Source organism: Scyliorhinus torazame, chromosome 15 (genome assembly GCF_047496885.1).
Source record: "Scyliorhinus torazame isolate Kashiwa2021f chromosome 15, sScyTor2.1, whole genome shotgun sequence".
NCBI classification, from domain to species: Eukaryota; Metazoa; Chordata; class Chondrichthyes; order Carcharhiniformes; family Scyliorhinidae; genus Scyliorhinus; species Scyliorhinus torazame.
Window position 1 is genome coordinate 102,383,892 of NC_092721.1, and position 12,069 is coordinate 102,395,960.

The 12,069-nt window shown below is 45.7% G+C and overlaps 1 protein-coding gene across 4 annotated transcripts in view; it reads right to left on the reverse strand.

Moving 5' to 3' along the window:
* LOC140391721 (coiled-coil domain-containing protein 81-like) overlaps positions 1-12,069 on the reverse strand; it is a 252,969-nt gene that overhangs the window by 172,068 nt on the left and 68,832 nt on the right. For all 4 annotated transcript variants that reach the window (XM_072476491.1, XM_072476493.1, XM_072476490.1 and 1 more), the window contains one exon: positions 2,181-2,266. In XM_072476491.1, the coding sequence (XP_072332592.1) occupies positions 2,181-2,266 (86 nt within the window). The remainder of the gene's footprint in view (positions 1-2,180; positions 2,267-12,069) is intronic.

The following is a 12,069-nucleotide window of genomic DNA, read 5'->3' on the forward strand; positions in this document are numbered from 1 at the left end:
GTTATTTGGTGGGATAGCCTGGGTAGGTCTGTTTTCTTTGTTCTTCTCTTCCTTCTTTTCTACCTTGGGAGGCCCTGCGAGCTTGACCATAGACTGAACATGTTGTCAGCACCGTGCTCAGGACCCGGGTTCAATCACAGCAACAGGACACTGGCTGTGTGGAATTTGCACATTTTCCCTGTGTCTTCGTGGGTTTCACCCCCACAACCCAACGATGTACAGGTCAGGTGGGTTGGCCACACTAAATTGCCCCTTAATTGGGAAAAAAAAATTGGGTACTCTAAATTTATTTTTAAATTTATTGTTGGACCTCTCTTCTTCTCCTTTTGTTATAATTGTCATTCTGCCTTCGGCCTGGGTTTGGGGTTTTGTTATATTATGTAGTATGAATGTAGCTCCTCGTAGATCTGGGGTTTCCGTGTATTTTCTTTTGTTTTTGCAAGGGTGAGTATGACAAATCCATTCCTACATGGGTGCAGGTGGTCTGGAATCCGGAAAGAGTAGGCTGTGTTAGGTCATTGGTGGTGTCTGTGCTGCTGGAGTTGAGGGGGGGTGTATTTTGGTGTGCATCTGATCATTGTTTGAGAATTTTATCCTGACGTTCCATGATGATTGTGGTGCTGGGCAGCATGAGAGAGTGTGCGCTATTTTGTTGTGCTGGCATGTTTTCATGATCTTATCTTGTTTCTTCCTCAGTCTCTGGTTCAGCGATGTGGGTATCTGCTTTTCTCTAATGATGGTATTAAGCCATTTGTGATGTCATTATCCTGTTCCATTCTGTGCTCGTGTGGGTTAAGCCCTTTCTGTTTTTTCCCTCCCTTGCTTTGGGTGCTGTATTATTTTGTAATTTTGTTGCATTATTTTATAAACTGTAAAATCTCAATAAACATACTTTTTAAAGAAATGCCCACTGAACTGACCCAAATGGACTCAGTTTAAGGGCAATTAGGGATGGGCAATAAATGCTGGCCAAGCCAGCAACACTCAGATCCCCCGAACGAATAAAATAAAACCATCAATAGCACCCTGCAATATTAATAACCTGCATGGCACAAGTGTCAGATTATCAAGTCTTCCCAGCAAGATTGACTCCATAAAATTTCTACAGTGCAGAAGGAGGCCTTTCAGCCCATCAAGTCTGCACCAACCCTCAAAAAGTGCACCCTATATAGGCCCACACCCTGCCCTATAGGAACATGGGAATGAGGAGCAGACGTAGGCAATTCAGCCCTTCGAGCCTGCTCCGCCATTCAATCAGATCATGGCATACCTCTTCCTGGTCTCTAATCCATCTCCCTCGTCATTTCCCATGTCCCTTTAACCCGTTTTTAAAAAATCAGAAACCCCAACTAATCTGCACAACCTTGGACACAAAGGGGTGAATCCACCTAACGTGCACATCTTTGGACTGTGGAAGGAAACCAAAGCACACAGAGGAAATACATGCAGACACGAGGACAACACGCAAACTCCACACAGTCACTGAAGGCCGGATCGAACCCGGGACCCTAGCTGTGAGGCAGCAGTTCTAACCACTGTGCCATTCGTTGGGTGTACCAATTTGGAGTCAATTTGACCATAAAGAGAATGTTTCCTTATCCACCACCACCACCCAGAAGAAAGGTCAACTGGCAAGCACAGAATTGAATGCTTGATAGGTGAACAGTCAGCTCCTGAAATTCCCTTTGATTGGTGTGGTGAACATGACAGCCCAAAAGACAGCAAACAAAGGATTCAATGATCAGATAATGTACTTTTGGTGATATTGATTGAAGACGGGGCATTAGACAAGGCTTTTCTTCCCTATCCTTTAAAGGAAAACAGGGCTTCTGTTTATTATTTCATCTAAAAGGCAGCACCTCCAATTATACAGTACTCCTTCGGTTTTGCATGGAAACATCTGTCTAGAATATGTACTTGAGTTCATAATGAGGTATTAAACTAAATATGATTTGCTAAAGCATAATTCCGATGGGAACTTTTTAATGTATTTACCTAAACACCAAATTCATGGAGACTTGTTTATAAATTATTTTAAATAATTTTTGTTACATTTTCTGCTTACTTTGAATCATTTGCTTTCTGGCCATTCTTTAGTAAAATCAATAAAGCACTTAAGTAGGAACATTGCTTTCTCTTCTTCCCAGAAATCAAGTTTAGATAGGTGCAAGGATTCATACCTGGGAAACAGAACAGAATTGGTTGTAGCAGGTCGAACTGCACACACATCTTTGACTGACTTTATTGAGTCTGCAGTCCCAGGTCTCTGTTCGGAAAGGAAAATATGTATTAATTGTTGAACAAGTTATAGATATAAAATTAATCTTCCCATTATCACAAATAATGACCAACTTGTGTGTCAAATTTTGTTCATTTGATATTTCTTTCTGAAGGTGTTTTAAAGAATGTGATACTTTTATGTTTTCTCAATACATATTTGTTTCATGTGTCAAGTGAGAAGTAATGCCTTTTCAGTACACTTCTGTTAATTTAAAGTCTTTTTGCATTAGGATTTTAAACTACCCAGCACTTTAAGTTAAGCAACTTCAATTAACAGGAATAAACTCCATTTTCCTTTGTTTCTTTAGCACACGAGAAAATGGTCAATAAGAGGGCATAGAATGTGCTCTATTATCCTGATGGTATACTCTAAAATGCTCAGTGCCAATTGAGTTAATACCTATGCAATTCATCAGACATAGGAACATTTTTTTCAGTATTAGTTTGTCATGTATTTTAGAACATAGAATTTACAGTGCAGAAGGAGGCCATTCAGCCCATCGAGCCTGCACCGGCCCTTGGAAAGAGCACCCCACTTAAGCCCACAACTCCGCCCCATACCCGTAACCCAGCAACCCCACCCAACCCCTTTGGACACCAAGGACAATTTAGCATGGCCAATCCACCTAACCTGCACGTCTTTGGACTGTGGAAGGAAACTGGAGCTCCCGGAGGAAACCCACGCAGACACGAGGAAAACGTGCAGACTCCGCACAGACAGTGACCCAAGCCGGGAATCGAACCTGGGACCCTGTGCTGTGAAGCGACAATGCTAACCACTGTGCTACCATGATGCCCTTGATCCCAATAAGAGAAATAAGATATTTTTAAAACTTCAAAAATAAATCATTACAATTTATACACTGTTCCAAAACATAGTAAAAATAATTTCATACTATGCAAGGATCCTTAACCACCAATAACATTTACTAGGAATTCATACACAAACTGCCCAGAATTTTGTCTCTGTATGAGGTAGAAATTTGAGCAGGTCCATTTTCACGAGGGAATTGGTGCAATGCTGGGAGCATAAACCTAATCACATGGGAGGGACATGACTGTTATACTGGTCGGTGGCATTCGCTGTAATGAAATAGTCATGATGTTAGCTAGTAACTCACTCAATCAAAGTTTTAAACTTTCAGCATCCCTATTTAAAGGCAACCTTCATGTCTGAAAGGAGAGCTGCACTTAGGTTGCAGGTAACCTGAAGGCAGCTAAAGATATAACAGGATAAGTAGATAGTGCAAGAACGCTTTGCTTTACCAACACTAACTAGATTGAACTTCCAGGTGGAGAAGATTGGCAGCAGGAGGGAGATCCTCTTCCCACCAGCATCAGGATATTATTCCCTCCCAAAATTGCTTAGCAGCAGTGAGCAAAACTGATGATGGGTGCCAATAGTAGCAGAATTGTCCAATGGACTGGTTGCATTGTAGAAGTTTGAGGGCCAGCCAAGGTTGCTAAGATAAACCTCCGAACTTTGATCATGCATCATATCCAGCAGAGCCCTGCATTTCCTGAAGTCCTACCATTCATCATCCTTATCTTCTGAGTACTAGCATCTTCTCCTTTTCGTATTGGACACTTCACTTCACGCTTGCCATACTCTGCATCTCCTACACGCCTCACTAGTGCAACCCAGTCTCCCCATACTTCTGCCACCTTCAACACCTGCACCTCTATATGATCTGGATGCACACATCCTCAAATCAGCTCTGGGCTATATTTCAGAACTCCACCAGAGCTTTCCTGGTACTGGAACCTTTATCTGAGGACACCCATAGTTTGCACAATGAGAGCTTTTGTTTTTTATTAGCTGTCATTATGACCATACTCCTCGTCTGTGCCTGGGTTTCTTTTTTCTAAATTTAGAGTATCCAATTATTATTTTTCCAATCAAGGACCAATTTAGTGTGGCCAATCCACTTACCCTGCACATCTTTGGGTTGTGGGGGTGAGACTGTAGCCACGTAAAATGGCTGATTCCCGATTAGAATGGTCAAACCCCGATTTAAAATGGCGAACGAAAGAGGCTGATGGAAAAATCAGCCAACAGGACTCAAACGGACAGCTGCAGGTAAAACAGTGTATTCGCCTCTGGGGAAGTCAGTCTAGACCGATACCTGCAGCCATCAACATCACAACAACCCAGCCATCTGCATTTTAATCAGCCATCCCCAGGAACAATTGCTACAAATTAGCAATTGAAAGCCGACCCAGACCTTTCGGCACCAGCAGGGGCTAACACAAAGAAAGGTAAATGACCACCCCCCGATCAAGGAATCGCTCCAGTATTGGAGCATATCAAACCAAGTGATTGGGACCAAGTCCAATCACTTGGAACCAGGTACGAGGTCCGCCCCGAGAAGCGGGAAGCCCCTGGGGATTATAAGAATAGGGGCCAAGTTCAAATCGACCCTTCTCTTCCTGCTCGCAACCGTCGAGACCCTTCTACAAGAAAACTGTAAGTCTTACTCCAGCGATCGCTACCAGATAGGCGCTCCTGACTATCGACTTGTACCAGCTTTTGAATCCCGCAGGCTCAGAACCAATTCGAAAGACCATTCATTTCCCTGACAAGGTGGGCCATTTCCAAAGTTAAGTATTGGCCTTTAGTGGTAGGTAGTAGTCTAGAAGTAGGATTATTGTATAAGTATTAATTGCTGTATATAATAAATGAGCGTTGGTTTAACTCTTACTAAGCGGTGTGTTGCATTATTAATCATTACTTGGACTTGAACCACGTGGCGGTATCAGAAAGATACCTGGCGACTCATGAGCAAAGGTGACAGAATAAGAATAAGTAAACTAAGGCTAAAACAAGCAATATTTTGGCAACAACCTGACGGGACCCGATCTAGAAGGGGAAAACCACTCCGGGAGAACCCAAGAAATTTTGAATTAGAATCCAATTGGAAACAAAAAACCACAAGTGTTCAAACAGTTCTGATTAATAGTCATAGTTCGGAAGTGTGTGTATGCATGCGTAACTAACAGGGCTATAAGGGAAAACTGATAGATTTTTGTTGCGTCAAAACTGTTGGCAGTCTGTATTTTCGGAAATTAGCGAAAGCCGTACCCACATCTACGACACCGCCTTAGCCCCCTGTTCCAAATTTAAACGAAGCAAGCGAATAGGAAAGATGGCGATGCAGCGCCTCATGAACCCTGAGGAGTTTGCGGTCCCAGCGACCAGCAGCAGGAGAGTGGGACAGTGTCCCATTTGGGAAGAGGAATTCCGGAAATATCTCAAGGGCAAAGGATGGCCCATGTGGAATGATTTCTGCAATAATAACAAATCAGGTCCCGGAAGTATAGGGCATACTTGGTGGGAGAACATGAGTGAGATACATAAAAAGAGCTTATCGAAAGCTCGCAAGCCGATGGCAATCGTGTCCTGTTTGGCACAATTGCGAGGCACAGAGGAGGTCGTCAAGACGCTCCGCAAAGAATTAGAGGGCATACATCGGATGAGCGAAGTCGATGTATGCGAGGTTGAGAAAGAAAATTTAGAGTTAAGAAGGAAATTGGCAGCAAAGGATGAAGAAGTGGCTGACGCCAAACAGGGTCACCAGTCTTGTCTGGCGCATTTAAGTAGTTTCCAATCCCAATACGAAAAGGCCTACCAGGACACGCAGCATGTAGTCCTGGTAAGGAAAGAAACAGAAAAGCAGGTGGAGACGCTACAGAAACAATGTAGTGATCTCAAGGCAGCCTTGAGAGCGCTCCACGCTGCCACCACAGAACAAAGACAGAGCACAATAGACCATGCAAAGTGCCGGAAGCAGATTGCAGACCTGCAATCACTTCTTTCTGTCCAGAAAGGATTTCAGGAAACCTTTGGGGAAAAGTTAGACCAGGAAGACGGCCCTGATTGGGAAGAGTTACAAGAAACAGCGCAGAGATATGTTCAGGGTACATGTGCGCAGGGAAAGCCCCAAAGGAGAAAAGCACCCCAACCCCCCACACAGCAGGTAGTTCAGGCTCCAATGAACCCTGTAACCACCCACCGCACAGCCACATCGGATGAGGCGGAATTTCTATATTCCACCCACCTAACAGTGACCCAATTACGGGACACGTGTGCAAAGATCACACCGTTCCTCCCCGCCGCAGACCCCCACCATTTCTTTGCCACCGTCAAACATCAGGCGAACATGTACGGCCTGAATGAGAGAGAGCATGTAAAGCTCATGGTTCTAAGTTTAGATCCATCGGTAGCAGCAGCCCTTCCCGACCCACAGAACGTAGGAGGAGGCACCCTTGCAGAAATGCATACCGCGATCCTGGATGCGATCGGATATAACCGGGGTGACCCCGTAGATGGCCTCAATAAGTGTAGGCAGAAGAAGTCTGAACAGCCCACCATGTTTGCAGGACGCCTGTGGATTCACTTCGCAGCAGTTTTTGGAGACGTAGACCGTGCCCATTTGTCCCCAGACAATATGGCCAAATGGACCTGCACCCTTATCTCCCATGCCACAGATGCAGGACAGAATGCCTGTACTAGTTATGATCCCTCAGTAGAGGCCCTCGTGGGTAGTTAAAAGATTGTCCCGCATTTGGGAGCAGTCTGTCCAGAGTAAACCCACAGCTAAAACCACCGAAGAAAAGCAAGCCGCCGCAGACATGCAGGCAGTAAAAACAACACCTCACAACCCCGCCTGGGTAAATGAGGGAAAGAACAGCCCCCCACCCAAGTCACAAGAATGTTACAACTGTGGACAGTTGGGACATTTCGCGAAAGAGTGCAATGGCCCCAAAAAGCCACAGAGAGCCCAACAGACAGGCACTCTGATTAAGAAAAAGACAGAGCCCATCCATAGCGTTAGCGCCCGTTCGGATCAGACGGATTTAACCGGAACGGACTGACGGTGTACAGGCTCCCCCAGTTGAGTCTGCGATACCCTTTGGGATAGGTCAGGACGACCCGTAGTCGCAGCGAAAATTCGGGGACAGCCTATCGAATTCCTCTGGGACACAGGAGGGTCCCGCACCACCATAAATTCCTCCACCGTATTTCAAAAAGACACATGGCCCACTACAGCCACTATCACCCTCAGCCCCCTTGCAGGAATGGCTATAAATATGTACTGGTGGTCATAGACACCTTTACAAAATGGGTGGCAGCATTTCCAGCCCGCACCAACACCGCGAAAACCACAGCCAAGATTCAGACCCACCACATCTTTACAAGATGGGGACTCCCCCGCAGTATTGAATCGGACCAAGGTTCTCACTTTAAGGGACGCGTCATGCAGAACGTCCTCACGATATTTGGCATCACCCAAAAATTCCACATTGCATACCACCCACAGTCGAGTGGTATCGTGGAGCGCATGAATCAGACCCTAAAAACCACCCTCAGAAAAATGGTCCAGCAGAACAACACCACTTGGGATTCAGTCCTCCCTTTTGCCCTGATATTTTTGCAGAACACTGTTTCCACCTCCACAGGTTACACCCCACACACTCTAATGACCGGACGCCCCATGAAAGGGACAGAATACTTGTTAGGTTTAGACCTGACCAGCCCTGAAGTAACGGCCCTCACACACGAGAAAGCCGTGGAGCAATTAGTTGCAAATGTAAAAACGGCTCAGTTAGCAGCCGCAGTAAAATGGGGCACCAAAAAGAAACAGAGCAAGGCTTGTTTCGATAAGGCAGTGCATGTAACGGAGTACGATATCGGACAGCAAATGATGTTGTCTGTATATAACCCCAGCACATTCCTGTCACCAAAATACTCGGGTCCGTATTCCATTGCGGATAAAGTAAGCCCATCTGTTTACAAAATAAAGTACCCGAATGGTAAGACTGCGTGGTTTCATATAAACCAGTTGAAGGTTTATGGAGCACAGTCGAACCATGCACACCACGTCATGCTTGACGCAGCAGACCACACCCCGCCCACAGCCAACGTAACCCGACCAACACCCACCACGTCCAGCCCAGCCACGGACTCGACCTCGACTCCACCCCCGAAATATACACTCCGCCCCGGGACGCCCACAGACTGCAGCAGCAGAGACAGCGACTGTGACTCGGACGATAGCCACAGCACGCCTCCCTACTATCCCCATACAACCAGACCCACACCCAGCGACTCTGACTACGATCCAAGTGATCCCTTCCTGATCACTTTTCTAAATAAATCCCACCACTAACCACCGAACCACACGGACGACCCCGACTTTGTCCCTACACAACTCGACACAACTTATTGGCACCGCGACAACTCCTACAGACTCGTCCGCAACGACGAGAGCAACCCCAACTCACACCCAGCAGCCCTTTCAGCCCTAATCCACTCCAGAGTTTGGCACCCAGGAGAAGGTGACGACCTCGAGTCTGACTCCCAAGCCGCCAACCCCTTTGCGACCCTGTTCGCAACCGAGAACTGAGGTGTCCACATGATGTTTAAAGGAAACGCTTGGGAAAAGTGTTGTCCTTCCTGATGGAACCTGCAGGATGTTTTATGTTGTTCGTACGTTTGTTTCGTGTTGTTCGTCCGACAAGAGAATTTTTTTTCCAGCCGCTTGTTCAGCGGTACCAACTTATCTACAGATACCTGGTCAAGAGACCACACGCTTGTTCAGTGGAACTAGCTTTTCAGCTGATACTTGTTCAGGTATCAGACGCCCGATCGTAACTGCTCTTCTGGTTCAAGGGATAGAACCACTATGGCAGCCCCACCACGATGACTACATTTTTGCCCGTTCTTGTCGGTTGCTCAGGCAGTGGAGAAGCGGCGTGAGACCCGCCCTGCCTGGGGACTCCACCCCGTTGGTCAATCACGCTCGGGTAGGGGAGATACGGCATTGGTAGCCGTCCTACCCGGGGATTCCATCCAAATCTTACCCGTCGCGGCCCATACGCACCTCATTTGACATTTTTCATTTCAAAAGTTATTATTTTGTTTAGGCAACCTTTAGGTTGCTGCCATCTGCTATTTACATCCTGGAACATTTGGATGGTAAATAAGCACTGGTCCGTCATTAGGAAGTGTGCCATGTCCTAAAATCTGTTTTGATAAAAAATGAGGGAGTCACACATGGTGACCAATTATAAGGGAATAATTGGCCCCAAAGGACAGACACATTAGCATACCAGATATTAAACAGAGGTAGTTACAGATACTATGTTTGTTTTACAGAACTCCAGAAGCTCCAGGACCGGAGAAAACAAAGAACAAAAGAAAGAAAAGGAAAGAGGACAGCCATGAGGACTTCCGTCATCGTGCTCAACATTTTTTTATTGGACATTTGGTTGTGCGGGAATGCGAACCCCATGACTTCAAACCTCCCAGCCGTTGATGTTTCACTGCCCCGCAGTACCCAGAGCCCAGTCACCAGCGACACTGCATCTTCCTGGTGTGCCAGGTTCATAACCTGGTACTCCCTGTCCTAAGTGATCGAAGCACTGTTAGCGTTGGCGATACTCTGCTGTGTAGTGCAGACTATGCGCCTACGTAAGTGTACCACACTCGAACCCCGGTATATCGGATCAGATCCCCTATATTCGGTAACGACCAGACCCCTGACCCCCGCAATCTATAATAAAAACAATAAAGTGCATTCACTTGCGTTATTGTTGTAAATAAATAGATGTACAAAACCTTTCATGAAAAAAAAAACCTTGTACGATCCTGAGCTTGACTGCCAAGCCAGGAAAGATTATATGGAATGATGTGAGTTTGTTGTATGTTTTAGGAAGATAGGATAATGCAATGTTTAGCGAGTATAGTGTAATAAGGATAAATTAGAGGTTCCAAGTTTGTTATTTTGTAATGCATGTCCCTGTCAGACTTAGCACCTTTAGAATTGTTGGGTAAAATTTTTTGTGCATAGCTAGGGTCAGAGCAGAGACCATGTAGGAGGTGTCCCCCCCGGTCAGGGAATGGAAAGTAACAAAGTGATGTGATCCTTCACGCTTCGCGTTCGGATCACAAGGAGGGAATGTAGCCACGTGAAATGGCTGATTCCCGATTAGAATGGTCAAACCCCGATTTAAAATGGCGAACGAAAGAGGCTGATGGAAAAATCAGCCAACAGGACTCAAACGGACAGCTGCAGGTAAAACAGTGTATTCGCCTCTGGGGAAGTCAGTCCAGACCGATACCTGCAGCCATCAACATCACAACAATCCAGCCATCTGCATTTTAATCAGCCATCCCGAGGAACAATTGCTACAAATTAGCAATTGAAAGCCGAACCAGACCTTTCGGCACCAGCAGGGGCTAACACAAAGAAAGGTAAACAACCATCCCCCGATCAAGGAATCGCCCCATTATTGGAGCATATCGAACCAAGTGATTGGGACCAAGTCCAATCACTTGGAACCAGGTAAGAGGTCTGCCCCGAGAGACGGGCAGCCCCTGGGGACTATAAGAATAGGGGCCAAGTTAAAATCGCCCCTTCTCTTCCTGCTCGCAACTTCGAGACCCTTCTACAAGAAAACTGTAAGTCTTACTCCAGCGATCGCTACCAGATAGGCGCTCCTGACTATCGACTTGTACCAGCTTTTGAATCCCGCAGGCTCAGAACCAATTCGAAAGACCATTCGTTTCCCTGACCTGGTGGGCCATTTCCAAAGTTAAGTATTGGCCTTTAGTGGTAGGTAGTAGTCTAGAAGTAGGATTATTGTATAAGTATTAATTGCTGTATATAATAAATGAGCTTTGGTTTAACTCTTACTAAGCGGTGTGTTGCATTATTAATCATTACTTGGACTTGAACCACGTGGCGGTATCAGAGAGATACCTGGCGACTCATGAGCAAAGGTGACAGAATAAGAATAAGTAAACTAAGGCTAGACCCACGCAAACACGGGGAGAATGTGCAAACACCACACGAACAGTGACCCAGGGCCGGGATCGAACCCGGGTCCTCAGCTCCGTGAGGCAGCAGTGCTAACATAACCACTTTGGTTTTCAAGAAGCTAACTTTTTGTGTTGAAGATAGGAAGGATTGGGGGTTATCACAACATGATGTTATTATGAGTACTGGCAGGATACCAGGCACATTATTCAACAAATTATGTGGATGCACTGTGGGGATTTGCTGGAGTAGTTTTGAGGTATTTTCTGATCATAGGAAAGCAGAAAATAACACTGCCTTCCTTGTATTGCTTTGGGGGCAACAAGGAGTAATATTGTAACTGTAAGGCCTTCCGCCATCTTAATATGCAATTAGTTTGTGACTACGCCAAGAATTAATTTTGGCGATTGCTTGCCAGCCTTGAGCATCTACTTTGCTTTTGTCCTTAGTTACTCCACAATACTGACTGTCTTAAGACATCAAAGACTCATCAAAGGATGCTTCTCAGATACAAGAGCTAATCCTTCCACATCTGACTCATGGCGCCCATCCACCATCCCACCACACAAGTTAAGACGGCCTTAAATGAAAGCCACAGAGCCACCCATAAAACTGTGGAGCATGCCACTAAAAAGTCTACTAAAAAACAGGTTTTGCTACTTAGATCACTTGAGGGTTTTCTACTATACACACCTGAATAGCATCCATGTGTGTGGTGGTGTGCCTCATCCTCCACAACCTTACAATTCTGACGACCTAGTCAGTGAGTCCTGGAATCTGGAGGTCACTTTAGGAGGAGAAGGGGGAAGGGAGGAGACCATATCAATTGCATGCAACTGGACAGAATGAGAGTGACTGCATAGTGATTCTTTGTTTTAATTGGATGAACTTCACCATTCCTAACATGAATCCATATTAGAGTCCCAACCACAAAGTCCCTTTAATCAACATTATTCATTCAAGCCAA